General features: G+C 28.3%; 1 protein-coding gene across 2 annotated transcripts; it reads right to left on the bottom strand.

Moving 5' to 3' along the window:
* Nucleotides 1–1,572: 1,572 nt before the first annotated feature.
* Nucleotides 1,573–21,753, bottom strand: LOC105256688 (cytochrome P450 4C1). Of its 2 annotated transcripts, none has more exons than XM_025407901.1 (11): nucleotides 21,582–21,753; nucleotides 7,155–7,332; nucleotides 6,835–6,944; nucleotides 6,162–6,252; nucleotides 5,236–5,430; nucleotides 3,946–4,012; nucleotides 3,653–3,779; nucleotides 3,407–3,488; nucleotides 3,205–3,317; nucleotides 2,865–3,102; nucleotides 1,573–2,290 (listed from the first exon to the last, which is right to left on the bottom strand). In XM_025407901.1, the coding sequence occupies exons 2-11, from the start codon at nucleotides 7,321–7,323 to the stop codon at nucleotides 1,956–1,958; spliced, it is 1,527 nt and encodes a 508-aa protein (XP_025263686.1). In that variant the 5' UTR covers nucleotides 7,324–7,332; nucleotides 21,582–21,753; the 3' UTR covers nucleotides 1,573–1,955. The 2 variants fall into 2 exon arrangements, with proteins under 2 accessions (XP_025263686.1, XP_025263685.1); XM_025407900.1 differs by lacking the exon at nucleotides 21,582–21,753 and adding an exon at nucleotides 9,263–10,105.
* Nucleotides 21,754–22,597: the final 844 nt, after the last annotated feature.

Here is a 22,597-nt window from a genome sequence, read left to right as displayed (position 1 = left end):
TGACGATCGGTTCGAAAGGATGCCTAATGATCCAGCGAATAATTAATTAATTTGCGAAGACCTCGCTTGCGACGAGCACGGTTCCTACGATCAATTATCGACAGCCGTCGATTACGCAGCTCGTACTTTACTTTTCGACTCTTTACTCACGCGAATCTCTCGAATTTCGACAATTTCGCAGTTTTTCGTAATTTATTACGCACGGCGACACATTCACACCTACGACAAATAACACGAAATAAGCACAGATCATACAATGTAATAAGCATGACAAGGACAGAAAGATATTCGCAAAGAAACGACACGGAACACTCACACACACATGCTAATTACCACACGAAAATCGCATGAAAATCGATTACGAGGATGTTTTACGCGACTTCGACAACTCTTTACGACAGCAACGTAGAGCGAACGTATTCCCCGCAATTTACCGCGCACGTGGTCGATGTATGAGAGTTGATCGCTACGCGTTTCGCGACACCCCGAATCCCAGAGAGAGACGAATGGTTCCCTATTAATTAAGTTCGACGTTACCATCGTCTTCGAAGCCTCAGTCGCTCAAAATATACAAAAATCGAAAGCTCAGAGGGCAAAGCCCGAGCGACAACGAAACATGAAAATGGCGACGGCGATGAACGGCCGGAACGGAGTAACGAACAAAATCGCGTACATGACTCACAAATTAAAAATAGACAATTCACCGATCACTCGCTCCTTCCTCGAAGGAGATGATCCTCGGTTCCGTCCTCTCTGTTCTCAATACACAACACAAACTCGACACTCACGAAAGACGACATCGATCAAAAGAACAACTCTTCTCGACAAGCGCCCGCGCCAGAGTGTCTGCCTGGATCTCGCGATTCAGGGGATCGATAATAGCGTCAATCCTGTGCGCAAGAGTGCGCGGCTTCGCGGCCAATAACGCCGCGACAAAGCCGTATCGAAAATCGTAACGGCCCCGATAATTTAGATCTTCTAAATTTGTGACGATTCGTTATTGATGATCTTTTTCCAGCCGGTCTTTGATCTGCGTCTTCGGAGGATGGCGACGACCGAGCCTCGTCATCCGGGGCTAGATAGTCGTTTTTAGGAGTGGTTTTTCCTCCCTTTGTTGGGGCGAATTCCATCCGCGACTCTGCACTGCCCTGATCCTCGGGCGCTATCTTTACACTCTATATATATATATATATATATATATATATATATAGGGTGTAACTGAAAAAGCGGCCACGGAGCAAACAATTATTCCAGTTATTCTTAATTAAAAATCCAGTTGAAAAGTCCTGAATTATTTTTTTTCTATAATGCTTAATAAAGCGGTAATTATAGTTGCGTCAATAAGCTCCGACCTTTAGACGGGCAGCCTTTATGTGAGCCGCACGACTTTTCGACTCGATTTTTAATCAGGTATAACGTTATTTGCTCCATAGCTTTTTCAGTTACACCCTGTATATATATATATATATATATATATATATATATATATATATATATATATAAATAACACGAAGAACGAAAAGAAAAAAGAAATATTGGACAATAAAGTAATGCAGCAAGAAAGTAATTGCGTTTGATTCGATAAGCATATTTAATAAGCATAATCAACATCAAGTGACAAGACGACGACTGAGTAATTGTTCTGCTGAATGTAACTATTATCAGCTCTAAAACATAACACATGTTTAAAGTTCTTATACACAGAATGTGTAATACATTAACGCGTTGTATTTTTTCGAGATACTTCGAGGTTTCGACCTTCTTTCCTCACCGATTATTTTGTGATATTCAAACGTACATTTCATATCACTCTGAATTATTATATATTAATATATAATATACAATAGTAGTATGCTATATCTACAACGAGAATAACGATTCAAAAATTCCATAACCGAAAAAGATTATAAAGATTGTGCACGATAAGAAGAAATGAACATTTAATGGTAAATTATTTATTTCTTTGGCGTGAAATGGATGAATATGTCTTCGGTTGGTCGCAAAATAAGAGTGGCCTCGTATTCGACTAATTTTTTTACACTTTCCACTCTCCACTTTCTCAGAATAGCTGTTAACATTGTTTTCTCTTCGAGTAAAGCAAATTTCTGGCCAATACAATTTCTTGGTCCAGCACTAAATGGAATGTAGGCATATGGATGCCTATGTTTCGAATTTTCCGGAAGAAAACGATCTGGATCGAACTTTAACGGATCTGGCCAAACTTCCGGATTTCTATGCACTAATCCAATTCCCAATGCAACTGTAACACCTTTTGGGAACGTATAATCACCTAAAAAATAGATTGTTACAGATTACATTCTGTTCCCTTCCTAGGTATACATAAACTGTATTCTGTTTCTTTCCCACATAAACAGATACATAAAAGTTTATATTGATAAATCATATACATATATAATGTAAACGTTTTTGTAATTTAAAAAATTATACTTTCATAATCCATCATAAAAGTTGTACTTTGTGGAAAATCCACAATATAATATTAAACCTACAATAGATAAATAATAATTCGAAAAATTTGAAAAAATTTTATTTATATAATAAAAGTATTTAATATAAGTATAATAAAAGTATTTAATATAAGTATAAAGAATTTATACAGGGCAAATGATAAATATAATTTTGTGATATTATTTTATTATTTCTTGAATTTTGTTGCAAATTAGAAATCATCTAAAGTAAATTTTTAAATATTGATTTTTTTACTGAATCGCATTTATTTAGCTTTTAAAAAATGAAAAAGGTATCTTTATCATGTAAGGAAAAATCACTTAATATCAAATTTTATTAATTTACAAATTATATTCCTTTTATCTTGATATTAATAGAAATAAGTTTTATCATACCTATTTTTATATCTACCGATAATTTTCTTGTGATTATAGGTACACTTGGGAATATTCTGAGCGCTTCTTTTATGACCCTATCAAGATACTTTAATTGCGACAGTTCTTTTATGTTGGCTGGTATCTCTGAATCCTTGAAAACTTCCTTGAGTTCTTCATGAACTTTTTTTTGATGCTCTAGATTATTACCCAAAAGAAAGAGTGTCCAGGTTATGGCAACCGCAGTTGTATCGTGACCCTATATCATTATATATCCTTATCATTTTATAACATTTACTTATAATTACAACATAGAATCTGGTAAAAAAGAGTTTTACATTTAAAGAATTTTTTCTCTCACCTCGAACATGAATGTGTCAACTTGTGCCCTCAATTCATCATCGGTTAATGGAATTTCATCCTTCTCATTTTGATCTAGTAATAGATCCAGAAAAGCTTTCCTCTCCGGTTTACCTAAGAAAACAAATTTCATAATAACAATTAAAAAATTTATTAACACGAACTACTAAAACATACATATAATTATAATTGTATAATCGCACCTATATCAGGTTCATCATCTTCATTTTCCGCTTTAGTAGAATCGTTTCGTGATTGTCGAATAATCTTTTTCTTATGTATTACCTGAAATTTATTATTTCTCAGTTGTAAATTTGTTGGATTCATTCAAACAAAAAATAAAGCCAACAATTAATTTAATAAAATTCTGTCGATATTTTAATACATTATCGCTATATTTTAATGCATTATCATTATTAATGTATCATTAGCATTTTTTTTGCACATACCTCTCTCGTAAATTTATGTATTATATTAATCATTGATTTATATTCCATTCCTTCAGGCATTAAGTTATACAACCAATCTGACCATAGCCACGGTCGAATTAATCGCTTTGTTACTAATTTAGAAACTCTGAAAGTTAAAACTTTAACCGATGTAACAGTATATTTATACTATTATATTAATTAATTAATCATACGAAATGGGCTATCTCCTATCTTAAAAAATCTTAATAAATCATTAATGCTATCAACTAAATTATTACTAATAAAATAATATAATTTATAACTTTTCGAACCTATGTATTATTGCAGTATACTTGATTTCATCTTCTTGAGCATGTGTATTCACACCCATTGCCGTTTCTACAAAATAGTGACAATATCATCATAAATCTCTCAAAATATTTTACATTGCTTATTTCAGAAAAGAAATAAAATTAATATTTATAACTGTTGAAAATATTACAGAATCGAATAATTTTGTTACACAGAAATTAATATCGACATAAAATTTTGCTTTTATTTAATTTATTTAATGTTTTTGCTTTTATTTTATTTATGTGAATAAGTCTTATATTTCAAGTAATAAAGGCTATTATAGAATAAAGGCTATTATAGACCAAGCATAGCGCAGGTAGTAAAGCGAGACAGAAAATTTCTTAAAAATAATTCTTTATAGATTCAATAAATTCATATTTCATTCTATTACTCAATCAATTGTCATATCAAAACTCATTTAGCTTTTTCAATTTTATTAGATTTAGTTTCGGTAACGATACGATTAATATTTTCGATATGTTATTAGTATATTAATTTGTCACACTGAAGAGGGTCCGAAAGGGACCGAAACGTTTGTATGTATGAGTTTATTGAATCTATAAAGAATTATTTTTAAGAAATTTTCTGTCTCGCTTTACCACCTGCGCTGTGCTTGGTTTATAATAACCTTTATTCTATTACTTAATTTATCATGAGGACCATTTAAAGAATTTTTTTGTGTTGTAATTTGAAAAGATTATTTTTTTGGACATTTGTTAGTCTTATATTTATTGAAAGATTCTTTTTCTGTATATTCACAATTAAATAAAATATAAAAAATAAAATTCAGTTTTTTGCATTTATATATACTGTCAGAAATTGACCTTATCAAAATTATATTGTGCTTGTAATCAGTACTAATCAGTAATTATAGGAAAGAATTTGCTGTTACACCAAAACCATTGCTATACATTCAATAAATTTCATTTCGTACAAACAAACGGTATTTAATATAAAAGTTAATTATTCGAAGTGAAGATAAAATTTATTTCCAGAATAAAAAGATTTTATATGCCGATTTGATTTTGGAAACATAAATTTAATGTTAAAGCAAAATAATCTATATTTCCAGTAAATTTATTTAATTTATTATTATAATGAATAAACTTGTCGATTCAACAAAATTGAAATTTAGTGTATTTGACAAGTCTCTTTATTCATGTTACAGCTCATAATAATTTGTTGCTATAGCATAATATATACTACATTAACGATATTCTTTTATGTCTAAGAAATATATATTATAATGATACATATATATTTATTACCACATATAACGTCAAGCGCAACATTGTTAGTGAACGGAAAAATATTGATGGGCATCCCTGGATTCTTTGCTATCTCCTTTTCCAGACATTTTATCAAAATCTCTGCTTTTTCGTACATAATCACAGCAAATTGGTCCAATATACTAAAGTGAAATGTTGGCCCGATCAATTTTCTATCATGGAACCATTGTTTTCCTGAAATAGTATGAAAATAGTATAGTGGTACACTATACTATTACTTATTAAAAATATCGTATAAGAAATAAAGAAAATATGCGCCTACATATTTATAAATAAAAAAATGGAAAAAATATTATATATATTATAATATTATAATATTATATTATATTATAATATTATATATTAATATTATATATTATTTAATATTATATATATTGTTACGCGCGCGCCAATATTTTTATATTATTGTAATATTATTATATACATTTTTTTATCCTATTTTATTATTAAACCTTTTTGCATCACTAAATATTTATAATTTAAATTAAAAAAAATTGCACAAACAATTTAGTAATGTTTTAAAGATTGAATAATTAATATCAATATATAAAGTCTTCAATTTTCATAAATAATTAATATCAATATATAAAGTCTCCAATTTTCATAAATAATTAATATCAACATAAAAGCAATTACATAAGTAATTGAACACAAAAATAAGAATGTGAAAGAATGTCTTTTTTATCAGATTACAGATATTTACAAATTTGCATATTTGTATTAGAATAAAATTTTACTCTTTTATCTTTTCTTATATAGTTTGTTGGGTTATTCAACTTCCGAGAATAACCATATAAACCGAGAAAACCATCAAAAATGCATAATTTAATATAAACTCATAAATTACTTTTCATGTTTATGTAGATATTAAAAATAGGTGATACAAAAATAAGTTATGGATTTACCTGTAGAAGTCAGAAGTCCGTTGCCTAACCAAGATTTCAGCAGTTGATATGGATGTCCTTTCTCAATATTTACAGTACTGGTCATAATAATCTACACAAATAAATTCAGAAATAATAGAACTCCATAATATTTTATCATTTATTATATAAGACGTCTTTTTTCAAATTTTTACTTTTTTGAAAATAACGTCTTATGTAAAAATTTATTCAATATTTTTAGTAAATTTCATATTTTTACTCGATTTTTGTTAGATTTATTTGAAATTAACATATTGGCACACCATAATATAATAATTAGAAGAATTAGATGGAACAATATGCTTACTAGAATTCCTGTAAAATGCAACGCGTTATCTGCACGTCAATTCAGATAATTTTGTAATTTAATCATCGTATTTATTCATCGTATAGCTCTCTAACGCGTATTATTAATGTCGCTCTGAAGATGAATCAAAAGATGATTCGAAACGTTCATTTCTATTTCGTGTAATATAATAATACTTATTTTGAAATATACGAGCAATTAGAAAAAAGGAAGTGTTGTTTCTTCTTTGCGCTCCAAATTCTTAAGTATTTATATACTTATAATCACAAAAAGTATAATGATATTTTATATTAAAAAGATTCTTTCTTACTTCTAATAATTCTAAGATTTCTAAGATTTCATTCTTACTTCTAATAATTCAGGTTTATAAAGATTAATGAATGGAAATATGGTAAGCCAGTGTACGAAAATTCCTTCTTTAAATTGTAGCATACGTTGTAAATACCATTGTACAAGTCCTGTAAATAAGCACATAATCAGATTTAGTATTTAATTTTTATTATTATGCTGATTATTTATGTATTAAACATAATATATTATGTATTTTACGTATATTACACTAATTTAAAATAAATGATGAATTTTTTGTTTCAAATTTTTTTGCTAAAAATATATAATTAACATCTATAAAAGCATAAAAACAATATTTTATTCATAAAATTCTTCACCCTCGTTTGTTAGTTTTATTAGTTCAAGTGCTGCACCAAAAGGAAATCTGCCATATTGAGGAATGTTCTTGAGTTTTCTTCGAAGAATATATTGATGATACATTAACATAATTACGCGAATTATTAAAATAACAAATAAGGTGCCTAGTATCAAAGAAATAAAATCCATTCTCGTAATCTGTAAATATATATGGATTAGTTTTAATTAGCGAATATATATAAATGCATAAATTATAGTATTTTTTAAAATTGATTTACATTAGAATCTTACACGCGCATACATTGAGAAAGATATTATTGATATAATTTTGATATCATTATTATTTATTCTAATCGAAAGTATTTATTAAAAATACTATATTGATCATAACATGATGATTAGTATGATGTGTATATAAATGTGTACATGTTATATATGTATAATATATGTACATTTATATATAAATATATCTCACAATATGCTGCGTCTTACAATATTAACATATAATAATTGAATGATTATAAACAATATAAATAAATAATAAATAATAAAATGTACAAGTAATGACAATGATTACAAGTCAGAATAATACACAATTCAAATAAATTTAAATTGAGTCAAATAATCATTTTCGTCAATAAATATCAACTAATTTAGCTTACAGTCAAATTAAAGAAATAACATAAGAGAAAATTTATCTTTTTGCCTATGTTTCGTAAAGTGCGTCAATTTAATATAGTGATTTAAATCATGCTAATCTTTTAATGGCGATATCAATAATTTTGTTAGAGGTCTAACAATCGATCCTTTGTGACCATTGTTGCTGACCGAGCGATGCCATCCATTCCAGGATGAATCTCACTTATGCGACCAAGCATCCATTGTAAAGGTGAAAGGCCGTGTTGATCAGCACCGTCCAATTTCGATTTGTTTGTCTTTGTTAATTGCCCATTTTTTCCGCTGCAGTTGGTTATACTCGCGGCTTCAGCGACTCCAAAAATGTTGACGGAGTTGCTCGACTCTCTGCCAGCTATCAATCTATCTTGCTTAATATCGGTGAGGTCGGGACAAGGAAAATCATTCACCAATCAAAAAATGCCCTGGCGTAAAATAAGCTAAATCATTCGGATCAGAACTTAACGGTGTCAACGGACGCGAATTGAGCATAGTCTCTATTTTGCACAATATTCTCTCTAAAAAGTAAAGTAACAAAAAATAAGCGTTTTTACTAGAGATCAATGAAATACTGATTCTTAGTGATCTTATTCATATATTTGTAAATAGAAATTAATATAGTTTTTATAATAATTATATATATATATATATATATATATATATATATATATACGTATATGTATATTTATGTACATACGTATATGTAGTTTAAAATTAATTTAAAATTAATAAAAACTTGTTTTTATTTTACCTAGAAACGTGAAAAATACGTTTCCCTAACTATGATTTTGAAAGTGTTTCTATAGAAACGTTTCTTATTAATGTTTTACGATTAAAAAATATTGGATACGTTTAAGAAACGTATATAAAACGATCGCTACCTGGGTATTTATGACGGAATTAAACATTTCAAAAAATGGAAATCATTCCTCATATTTTCCTGTAAATTTTGACAAATCTAATTTTAGCAATCGTATATTATATGCGGAGGTGATTATTTCGGTCGGGGATGCAACTGGTGATATCGCACGACTAGTAGAGGGTGTTTGATTAAAATTCAAAATCTTGCAGCGCAATACAGCGTTCAATTCAAAGAACATCTCCTCAAACGAAAAACGATCTTCTCCTTCGTCTTCATAAAGAGTCTCTAACTCGAACTGCAAACTATTGTATTCTGTCCAATAAGTAGCTAATTTTTCCTTTCTTTCCTCTAAATTCGCGATTGATTCAAGCGTCACGTGTTATCGAATTTACATATGTTTTTATACGGGTATATACATGACGCTTTTTATCATGCATTTTTTTTTTTTAGTGCCGAGATCTGAGCCGAATGAGCTATAATTTACGTAATATTGACGCGCAATCTATATAATAATAAATATTCACAAATTATTTGTGCAAATGTTAAGATAGAGAATAAGCAATTTGATTGGTAAAAGAATGATATTCCTACCGCAACCACCGATGAATTGCTCCACGGATGCTTCCTTGACCTCTCCCGGATGCTAGTCCGCAGCCTCTTCAAACCGCCTTCTCCTAACTTCTCGTCCTGGATCCGACTCAAAGGATCATAATGTTTGATTTCTTGCGTAAAAATCCTGGGGGATTTAAATCGAACAGGCGATGCAAATCGAGGCATAAGTCTCTAAATTTCTTTTCTGATGTAGCCTCCTTTGTATGAAATAAACTCTCTTCTTCTTAATAATTTCTGTCTTTATTGTAATAATTACTATGTTACTTGCCCTAACGAATTATGCGTAGCGACGATATGATTAGCAAGACCCTGTCCATCGGCTCCGAGAAGCTTATATATCGCGAATCTCCCGAATCTCGAGTTCCGAAAATTTACGAGAGCTCACGATCATTTCGTTTCTGATAAAGATAATACATAATAATAACTTTCAATAACAGATATAAGAATTGCAAATAGCTCGTTCGAGACGTATAATGAAATATGTGGAAATATATGAAATAAAGTAAACTCAAAATAATACAAAACAGAGGGCTTAGCCCTGATATTTCGATTTCGTGCGTTTCGGGCGACTGGAGACAAGCAAGACGAGGCTTTGATCGGTAGCATAAATCGATAGGGGACCGTTCGTCTCTCTGGGATTCGAGATGTCGCGAAACGCGTAGTAACCAGTTCTCATAAATCGACCACACACTGAGAAAAAAATTTGGTTGGTCATTAATTAGAATTTTGTTAGATGGCAAATGCCCAATGCAGAGAAAAGACTGAAAGATTGGCCCGCTTTTAGGTGATCCCTGGAAGCCATACTCCTTCCGTAAACATTAAAAACGTAAACATGAATTACAAAACCAATGTCCACGAATGTTCTCAAAGGATAACATATATGTCCTTCTGATAATATAAATAATATAAATAAAAATATAAATAATTTAATTAATAATAATTTATTAAAAAATATATAAAAATATTAGTATGTTCTCTCTTTTCATGCTATTATTTATTTGTTTATTTATGTGTCTTTTTTTTCTTTTTCTCAACATCATTCATTTACTTATTTATTTATTTATTTAGTTCGCTTTAAGTCAGTCTTTTAAAATGCAAAACTAAATATTATAAAATTTGACTTCGGAAAAACGCTATAAAACAATCGAATAAATTGAAGTCATTAGCATAACAAAAGATTCCGCGATACAATCGTTTAATAATTAATTTAAAATAAAATATACCTCTATAATTTAAAATTCTGCGTGTATATGTAGTACGTACAATATTTTGGCAGAAAATTATCAATAATATCATGTTTGGCCTTGGCGACGTATAGCAAATATAAATAAATATATACAATGTATACATATATGCATGTATATATTTATTTATATTTGTATATATTAATATCATTCAATATTTTATATAATTTAAAGTTTATATATACATATAGAATATATTTATAATATATACATATAGAATATTTCAATATTTCACATTGGTGAAATAAATTATTATTAAAGATAAAAGCAAATAATTAATTCCATAAATAATAAATATAATAAAATAAAATAAATTATAAATTACTCACGATTGTTTCGTCATCGCACGATGCGTCTAATGAGTTATTTTTTTCGTTTCTCTCGTTTATTTTTTTCTGCTTTATGATATTCACTTGATATTCAAAAAAAATAATTACGCAGTAATCCGCATACGATCATACAGCAATTTACGCTTTGTACAACACTCGCATGTGTTACACCATGCTTTTTGTCATTTTGCTACGTGATAATAATGCAATATATCTCAAAAAGTTATGACTCACTCGACATTAATTAAAATCAAAATCAAAACGCGCCACTCGCTGTGTAAATAAAAATCGTACAAATTAATAATCACTAATTGCAGAAATTATACAAAACAATCGCGTTTTGAAAGATCGATTCTCGACGAATGATTCGAGTCTTCCCGCGAGAAGTCAAAATTGAGTTCGAACGCGTGACGCGCGTAAACATAATATAACAATTCTTTTAAGAAAGTAACCAGTATATTGAAACAGTTTCACCAACTGGTCAATTGATCGGTTTTTATATCAGTAATTAAATCGGTAAAACTATTTCGATATACTGTTTCGATATACTTATTTATTTTAAAAGTTTATTCATTGTTGCCGCGATGTTAACGTACGGAATAAACGGAATATATTCGTAAGTTACAATTTTATTATTAATAAATAATTGATTTGATCATTGCTCTTTCCATTATTCGAAATACTCGATTATACGATTGGAATATAATTAGAATATAATTTCGAAACACGTATGTTGCGTGATGCGTTCATTTAATTAAGCAATTAAAAAGAATCGAATGCAATTAAGAATCGATGTGTGTGACCGGAATCAAAATTATAAATTATCATTTTGTTGCAATCCTTAGGAACAATAATTATTTTTCTTTTAATATTTATAATTAAGAATATTTCGTCTGATGCTTTATCATATAATTATGTGATGATTTAAATATATATAATTCGTCTGAGAATGCGCAGTAAAACAATTGAATGGCAAAATCGAATAATTAACGTAATGGAAAGCCTTGTGATGTATATTAATCGTTTAATAAATAATTAATCTGTGTGTACATGCGTGTGTGACTTTAAAAATATACTTGTATATAAATTCAATTTTCATATATGTACGTCATAGTACGCGTACAATATTTCGGCAGCGAGGTCAATAACACAACGTTCGGCCTTGATGACGTACGCACTATTGTTTACATAGGCGAAGACCTTGTATCATTCGCACGGCGAGATTCCAGTAGTAAAGTAGTCATACGGAACACTTCGTATTATTGAATTCTTTTTCTAACAGTGCGATCGCGATTAATATCGAAATATAATTCGCTATGGCTATTACAATTAACAATTAATTAACTCTTAATAAATAACATGAAACTATATGGCGATGATACATCCATCGAAACGTGATCCTTCATTATTCCAAATAAAAATTGAAACAAAAGTGGCAAAAATTATAAATATATAGACGATCTTGTATTATTCACACGACATTCCAACAGCAAAGTAGTGATATAAAACGCTTCGTATTATTGAATTTTTTTCCTAAACGCGATCGCGATCGCGAATTAGGATATTGAAATATATATAAATAATTCGTTACGACTATTGTAGAGTGAATCGACTTCTTTATCCCTTATACGATATATTAATGTGCGTTTCTCGTAATTATTCCGCGATCGGTAGTGCCGTGCAAAAGTCTCGCAATCGTTTCTATAGTATATGACTAAATATAATTAATTGTTTGTTCGCGAGTAAATATGAGTGTTATGAGGAAATAGCAAAGGATGAAGAAGAAAAAAGAAAGACATCTGGAAAAATATCGGACATTCAGAGAGCAGTGAAAGAGCCTGAAGCAGTCAGAGAGATATGCGGTGAGTAATTTATCAAAATTATTTATTATTATTATTAGTGAGTAATTTATAAAAATTATTTATTTATTATTATTATTTATATATATTATTTTCAAAATAACTATATTGCTTATTATTTTTTCATTTTCTCAATGATATATATAATTTGCCCTAAAAATCACGTAATATGCATGTATAAAATATTCCAGGTTATTTTAACACATTTAAAGTATAATAAAGCATTTATAAAGTATAATAAAGCATTTATAATATTTTTTGTTATTAATTAATACTTTTATATATAAATATTTTAATATTTTATAAAATATTTTTAAAATAATATAATTATTTAAATATTTCATATATGAAAATTAACATACTCTCTTTATATAATTATATTTTTCAAAAATTTTTAATAAAGAAACACTTTTTTGCTAGTTTTACATTCAAAGTATTATATCAGAGATAAATCTTTCTTAAAAGATAAAAAAATTGATTGCGCGTAATAATTAGTTTAAACAAAATAAATTATTTTGAGTTTTATAAAGAACAGATCTATAAGAATATTAATTGATTATATTTGACTTTCATTTTTGACATATTGATTTAAAAATAGAAGTGTGTGACAAGAATTAAAATTAATAATAATTTGAATTGTATTTAGATTATTAAAAAGTTGAACGATAAAAAACATCGAATAAAATACACTTAATCTTTAAGTATCGTTAAAGAAATAATTATTCTTATAAAAATCACAATAAAATAAATTATCGTTTTATTGCTAAGTGTAAACTTAAATGCAACAGAAAAATTAATTTCTTGATACTTTTTCATTTGGTGTTATTAAATATTCAAATTGAATTTTTCTTTTAAATCTCGCTGTTATCAGATTTGATTTGTCTCGAGCACATTTGGTACCCTAAAATTATTATTATTATTCACACACTTAACCGAGCAACGATAAAAGAGCAGGTATTTCATGTTTCCTAAATATACTTGATTGTAACATGTATCTAAAAATCATTATATCCATCATGGATTCGTAGAGATTGCAGATGTAGATGTAGATTGTAGATTGTAGATAAATCCGTTGCCTTAAAATGGATGAGCTAGGATGGATAAAATTAAATAAATTAAATTAAATAATTAAATTAAATTAATAGATACTTATTTTATTAAATTAAATTAATGCTTATATTATTAAATTAATTTAATAGATGCTTTGCATCTATTGCAAAAATATATTGAAATATTAATTAAAAAAAGAAGAAATCAAGAAAAGATTTTTTTGTAAAGATTTTTTGTCTAATTTATTAAATAAAGAACACGCATTAACAATTATCATTTTATCAATTTTTGATGCTAATTTATTCTTATAATACGCACTTATCTTTTAATTGCTCATAACTCATCCATCGTAGAATTTGTTTGTAGATATTGTTTTTAAACTTTACTTTAATTTAATATAAAGCCAAATGATTAATTAATTAAATAATTTGTAATATGTTAAATATACACACATTAATTATATACTTTATTATAAAATATAATTTATAGAAATTTGTATAATTTGGTTTTATTTCAGTTAAAATAAAGTTATATTCAGTATTTAACGAGCGATCGTGAAATCGAACGATCGTTACTAAATGAGCGTAAATATTTCACGCTTTTTTGCCGGTAATTATCCGGCAAAAAAAGGAGTAATTATCTGCTTCTTCGATTTCTGATTAGAGATCGAGAAAGAAAGTGGCCAGGATCAACGAAAGGTAGGTTCAACTGGCCTGAAGATTATGGTTAGGATACGCGGTTAAGGCGCGTGACTAAAATATATATGTATATATGATTAGGTGAGGTGATGATTAGAGATAGGTTCCTCAAATCTTGAATAACTTTAGTTAATCAGGAAGTAGGGTTGTTAAGACTATTAAGTAAAATCGTTAGAATTCTTTTATTGATATTAGGGTTGATAGGGCTCTTAAGATCATTAGAATTTTGTAATAGTAGGATTGGTAGGGATATTAAGTAAGATTTATTCTTTCTTTTAATATTCCAATAATCCTAATTAAAATTATTTTAATTAAGTTGAATTTATTTTTAAAAACGTTGTAAAAATAAATATAACATGTTTTAAAAGTGAAATTTAAATTATCTGCAGAAATATTAAAGAAATTGCATAATTATATATGTTTATAAATAAACATAATTTATTATATGAAATATAAAAAGGCGAGGAAGAATAAGACTTTTAAGAATCAAGTTTTTTATTGCTTTACGCCTTACATCTGCGTTGGCTCGATATTGCCTAATTATTTAGTTAAATTTATATATTTTATACTTGAGCCGTCAAGTTAGTTAATTTATTTTAAATGTTAAATGTTAAATGCATAAACGTAGAGTTTGTTCAAGTAGATTACTACTTATATTGCATAGTATTTTTCTTTTGATAGTTGGAGTGTTTCTTGTCATGCACATGTATTTCATTTATTTGGTTTTTTTCTATTCATCAGGACAAAAGCTCATGCATTTAGAATGCTATCTCTGTTTTTTCATAGATTTCCCCTGCCTTTTAAAACAAAAACCGGTTTACTAACTATGTTATTAAAGCTAGCTGGTCTTTCTAGTATCATGTTGATAGGATAAGTAAAAAACATATCGATGGTTGTAGAAAGATATGTTATAATTTATTTATGTGTCAATGCTATATGTCAATTATGTAAAAATATCATATACGGTAACAAATTATTTAAAGGCTAAATGTTCTAAAATATAAATTTAAGACCTCTAAACAAGTATCGGTATTTTAATATCATTTCTAACTTTTCTGTAACTTTAGATGTCAAATGACATATATTGTTAGATAAAAAAGAAGTACACGAGAAGGATTTTTCGCGATTCAAAAATTAAGATACTTTTTAAGCATTTTTTATTTTATCTGAAAGGAACTTATTTACAAAATTTGACTCAAATCGGAATATGATTTCGGAAGAACAGCCGATAAATGATTGCTACACAAAAAGCATAATACATATTATTTGACATCTAAAAGAAAGATAGGAATGATATTACAATTCCGATACTTATTTAGAGGTCCTAAATTCATATTTTAAGTTAGAACATATTTTAAATTAGAAATTTAATCTTGAAATAATTTGTTACCGTATATGATATTTTTACATAATTGCATTGACATATAGCATTGACACATATAAATAAATTATAAAATGTACTTTTCTACAAATATTGATATTTTTTATTTATATTATCCACAAGATATTATAAAGACTAGCTAGCCTTATTATTAGCATATTAACATATATAACATATATAATAAATCGATCTCTATTCTAAGAGACAGGGGAAATCTATGAAAAACAGAAATAGCTGAATGCATAAATCTTTCTCTTTATTAATAGTAGAAAACCAAATATCTCTTAAACAAAATATTTATAAGCACATTCTTAGAGGAAAATTTTTTTCATGCGGTCCTAAAATTATATTTTAAATTAGGACATTTAACACATCCTGAAATATCCTGCATATAAAAATATCATATACGGTAACAAATTATTTCAAGATTAAATTTCTAATTTAAAATATATGTCCTAACTTAAAATATGAATTTAGGACCTCTAAATAAGTATCGGAATTGTAATATCATTCCTATCTTTTTTTTAGATGTCAAATGATATGTATTATATATTTATGTATATGTATTTTTGTGTAGCAATTATTTATCGGCTATTCTTCCGAAATCATGTTCTGATTTGGGTCAAATTTTGCATATATAAATATACATATATACATTTAATCTTTATATATATATATATATATATATATATATATATATATAAACATACATATCTTTATATATATTTATATATATATATAAACATACATATATGTACATATCTAATCTTCATGTATGTAAATATACATATATACAATACACATCTACAGTGTTTATATAATATAATCCTAGAACAAGAGAGAGAGAGAGAGAGAGAGAGAGAGAGAGAGAGAGAACCAAAAGTAAGATTTATGTTGATTAATATTTTCATTCATATTTATCTTTTTTTAAAATGACTTGAATTTTATTGAAAGATTTGATTTTCTTTCTTCAAAGATAAAATAGATAAAATCTAACATTAAGTTAAAAGAATTTTAAAAAATAGCAGAGTGAAAATTATCATTTAAAATATAACATAAAATATAAAATGATTATTGTATAGAATCTCATAAAAAAATTGCATTTTAAATCAAAACTTACCTAATTTGTTTTAACTGAAAAATTCTTGAAATCTTTTATGTGTGAGACTTGCTATTTCAATAAACTAATACGTTTACTTTCTAATCTGAAGGACGCATTATGTAAATTGTGTTTTTTTTAATTTATTATAGTACGATTGAGTGGGAAAGACGTAACAGAATGTAACAGTAGAACTGAAAAATTCTTGAAATCTTTTATGTGTGAGACTTGCTATTTCAATAAACTAATACGTTTACTTTCTAATCTGAAGGACGCATTATGTAAATTGTGTTTTTTTTAATTTATTATAGTACGATTGGGTGGGGAAGACATAATAAAAGCAACCGTAACAGAATGTAACAGTAGAACAGAAGGTAACATTAATATATAATCATATTACCATTTTGCTGTTACCATTTTTCAGTAATGTCATTTGTAATTGTTGTGTTAATTTCACTGTCAAGTATAAGTTATTTCATCTTAACTATCTACTGTCATTGATGATGACAGTAATTTAAGATGTAATAACTTATAATTGCCAGTAAAATTAATGCAACAATTACAAATGACATTACTGAAAAATGATAACAGCAAAATGGTAATATGATTACATATTAATGTTACCTTGTGTTCTACTGTTACATTCTGTTACGGTTGCTTTTATTATGTCTTCCCCAATCGTTACTAATGTTCTACTGTTTCTACTTCTATTAAAATGGAAAACATTCTGCCTGATCCAGAAGCATTTCTTCTTCTTGGAAGTGCTTATTATTTTCTTCGGCGGAGTTCTGATGGTAATAATAAAAAGATAAAAATATTTATCCGAAAATTAATTATAGTTAATATTAATTATAATAAAATATTCATAAATTACTTTATATGAAAACCATAAAATAAATTATAAAATTTATTTTTTTTAATTTTTAAATGTTATAAAAAAATTTATAAATAATTATCCATCCCCATTTAAAATATTAATAGGGAAAAAATTATTTATTGTAATACATGAGGCAAAGCAAATTCAGATAAAAAAATAGTGTCATATATTTCAAGAATAATGCAAATTTATTTAGAAAATATGTGTGTATATACATATACAGGGTCTACCAAAAGTGTGGAAACCCCTAAATATCTCGGAAAATATACGTTTTACAGAAAAGTGTTTCCAACAAAAGTTGTAGGGTTTAAGAAGATCTATATACTGATTCTATCAGTTTGACCTTGGATGGCGTCGTCAAGGTCAGGTCAAGGTCACATTGACTTTTTTAAATGACACCCCCTACATTTGATTGCATATTCTTATAGCTTAATTCAAGAGCTTTCCAAAACACTATAATAATGTTCATTTTTATTAAGTACTTTGCGAGTTATGAGGGTTGAATGATAGAGTAGCGCCGGTATTAACATTATCCAAGGTGTACTACATGGAGGTTACTCGCTCGGATTTGCATCTGTTGTGTGTGTGATCCAGCTAACTAAGGCAAGATCGATTCCTCAATATATCCTTATATTTCGCTGAAGTCAAATTGCCAAAAAATTGCTCCATAAAACGTGTATGAAACGTAATATGGTTTCAGCATGATGGAGCTCCTGCTCATTTTGGTGCAGGACCACGTCGTATTTTAAATGAGACTTTTCCGCTACGGTGGATAGGAAGAAGGAACGGAAATGAGGGAGGAGAGGATTGGCCACCTCGGTCACCAGATCTAACTCCTCTTGATTATTATCTATGGGGATATCTGAAGAGTAAGGTTTACAGAACAAAACCTAAAACCATTCACGAATTGATACAGCGAATAAGGGATGAAATGGCTTTGATACCTTTTGAAACGAATCGTAAAGTCATTTCTACATTCTACCAAAGATTAGCATATTGTCAGGAAGTAAATGGCAGCCACTTTCAGCATTTACTTTAACACATTGAAACACATTTGCAATCGTTTGGTGCAACCTAACCTGATCTCTGTATACACGCACCGCACGCACGCACACGCACACATTTCGAACAATTATTATGATAAATGAGCATCCACAAATTTATTTACTGTTTACTATGTCGATTGCTTTCCAGGTCTTTAAATGCTCGATTGTAATTTGGTTGGGTCTTTGCTTTTGCTGACTGGATCCACGACCGATCTTGCCTTAGTTAGCTGGATCACACACACAACAGATGCAAATCCGAGCGAGTAACCTCCATGTAGTACACCTTGGATAATGTTAATACCGGCGCTACTCTATCATTCAACCCTCATAACTCGCAAAGTACTTAATAAAAATGAACATTATTATAGTGTTTTGGAAAGCTCTTGAATTAAGCTATAAGAATATGCAATCAAATGTAGGGGGTGTCATTTAAAAAAGTCAATGTGACCTTGACCTGACCTTGACGACGCCATCCAAGGTCAAACTGATAGAATCAGTATATAGATCTTCTTAAACCCTACAACTTTTGTTGGAAACACTTTTCTGTAAAACGTATATTTTCCGAGATATTTAGGGGTTTCCACACTTTTGGTAGACCCTGTATAGTTTTTTGTTGCGTTTTCGCTTCACACTCTTAAGAACAGAAATAACTTTATGCATAACACAATTATTAAATACAGGAATATACAATTTCTATTTACACATATCCGTGACGTGTGAGTGCCGTATCAGTGTCGTGTCAGTAACATCCGTAATGTATCAGTGATGATTATTCACATGTATCCGTATAGTTTGATCAGTTTGAACTCAGTGATTTTCAAGATGGCTCAGTTTTTTATATTTAGGATGCGATAAATCGTATAGCACGGGATATTGACGCACTAATTCAAGAAGTTGTTCATCATTCATTTTTACAAGCCTAAAAATGTCTATATAAATAGGTATAAGCTTATAAAGATTTTTCTATGTCAAGCAAATTACTTTTTTTAAGTTAAGATGTGGATTTGAATGCAAATAAAATATTATATTAAGCATAATTTTACTGTAAAATTTTATCGTAAAATTACACAATATAATATTTCACTTTTATCTAAATCCACGATTTGATCCAAGTGATCTGCTTGGCATCAAATACTCTATAAATAAATTTACTGACCATCGTAATGTATCCGTAAAAAAGCAAAAATATCGTTTGCAATAAACACAATATTACTATGCGGATACTGAACTGAAACTGAACGATCCGAATACGATACTACGTCGGACATGTGTAAACACGTCCATCTAAAAACAAAGGAACGATATTTATCATCACTGATACTGACGAAAAATCACGGAACTGAACGGATACGATACTGATACGTCACGGATATGTGTAAATAGACCTTAATACGGCACAAACAAGCACGGAACAAAACCAGAAATTGTGCACATTATATATTGCTCTCTGAAAATATTCATGGACATTAACTTTGTAATTCATGTCCACGTTTTCAATGTACATAGAGAGAATATCGCTTTCAGGGATCATCTAAAAGCAGGCCATGACATCTCACAATCAGTCTTCTCTCTGCCTAATTTAAGCTCATCATAATTTAATATATGTATATAACCGAATTTCTTTCTCAGAGAATTATGAATTATAAAATTTTAAATGCAATTAATTTTCTATTTCCAAATAAAAAATTATATGCCATAAAGATCATCTGCAAAAACATCTGTTTTTTTTTCGCCCGTTTAGTGATCCTTACAGATTGAATTGAATTGTGATCTAAATAATAACTTATGATATATCAATGATATATTAAGCTGAGAAAATTTTCAAGTTGAGTATAAGAATGGTTTCGAAGAGTGATCATGAAGAATCAAAGTTGATATCGGTAATTGATTGTAATAGTATGGGATAGATGAGAATATCATGTTGACTTAAAGTTAGAGAAATATGCGTATTTATGACTCAAAATCTCATTGGTTATACTTATCCGCATTAAGAGCTTGAAATTTCAAAAATATTGGCTTAGAAGCTGCAGAAAGAGTTTGATATTAAAGAGTTTATTATCAAATATCTTCACCTAAGCCACTTATACTGATAGCTCTAGTTAAACGTACTTTATAGTTTATTTAACTCTTTAATAAACATGAAACTAAGCAAAAGTGCGTACGAACTGTTTATAATTTAAGTGATTTCTGGCATCGCTATTTTCAAATCCAAAATTAATGCAAAACAAATTATTGCATAATTACAATTTCTTCAATATACTTATATATTCTTCATAATATACTTTTTTTCGTCAAAATCGATTCACCCATTGAAGAGAAAATTCGTTTTTTTAAGATTTTCAATTTAATTAACTTCTATACAAAATGTTTTTCAGATATAATATTTTGCAAAATTCATTTTTACATCAACTTATGTAAAAATCTCAACGAGATTCGTGTGAGGGCAGCACACAGTATACTTATCATGCTATGCCCTTTATAAATGTTTTTTATATATTTTTTAAATGATCCAGAAAAAAATGTCATCATAAAATATCCATCTTTTGTTAATGAAATGTGTTTTTTATTAAATAATCAAACAATTTTTTATTAGCAATTATATTTTTTATTAAATCACATTTTAATTTTACGAATACTCTGTTTTTTAAAAAATAAAAAACGAAACTGAGAGTTTCAATATGATACTGGAAAAAAATGCAAGATTTTGATACTTACTATCGCACCAGCGTTTAAGTAACTATGCCTGACCAAGATAGTTGATGACACTTTTAACTGATTTGTACTGTTTTACAATTATATAATTATATATCACAATTTATCATATTTTATATAAATATTGGATAATTAAATACAATAAGATGATTGAAAAAAGGAAGCAAAAGAGAATAGATATATTTCTAAAAAGAAAATGAAAAATCTTTTAAGAGATTTTTTTTAAAGAGCAAAATGTTATATGAAATTTCCGCTTCTTGTTTCAAGATTCAATCACGAAATGATACTATGGTCATTACGCAAGAAAGATTTGCGATACAGACTGCGGTCAAAGTGAAAAGTAAAGAAATCTTTACTTCTTTTATCCTGATTGGTCAATCAAACATTTCAAAACATCTTCAGCGTTTCCTTGACCGCAGCCACAAATCGTGATATGCATGTATATCTCCTAATATCATTTGAATATACATAATATACGTAAGTGGTAATTCTTAAGAAGAACTCTAGACAGATCTTAGCTACGTCAATAGAGAAAAAAAATCGTGAGGCAATCGAAAATGGATTTAAAAGGTGAAGACTAGTATTATATGATACTATTAGCAGAAATATTTCAAAAATTTGATTCTTCCATAAAAAATTCATGAAATTTGCCAAAATTGCCATTTTTGGACTATTTAACTATAAATTACTCGAAAACCTAACGTGCTGGGGTAATTCTGCGGCCAGATTTGTTTTCAGGGTCAAAAAATTTATCAGCTTCATCTACTCTGCTTTTTGTAACTGACCCTCACAGGTCTGTGTAGTTAATAAATCGAATATATTTCGAGAAAAATTTGACGTTGCTTGAAAACATTCTTAAAATATAAAATTAATTATTAATTTTAAAATGCTAAAAATGCTTTACGCAATGTCAATAAATCTTCAAATGCATTAGTTTAGTTTTATTAAGTTATAGTAATAGTTATAGTAATAGTTTTATTAAGTTTTAACATATCCATCCAGTTTCATCTTAAGCGCGC

This window comes from Camponotus floridanus, unplaced genomic scaffold (genome assembly GCF_003227725.1).
Source record: "Camponotus floridanus strain SB8 unplaced genomic scaffold, Cflo_v7.5 scaffold194, whole genome shotgun sequence".
NCBI classification, from domain to species: Eukaryota; Metazoa; Arthropoda; class Insecta; order Hymenoptera; family Formicidae; genus Camponotus; species Camponotus floridanus.
The sequence above is the reverse complement of the archived record's forward strand: the minus strand, read 5'-3'. Positions and strand labels throughout refer to the sequence as shown.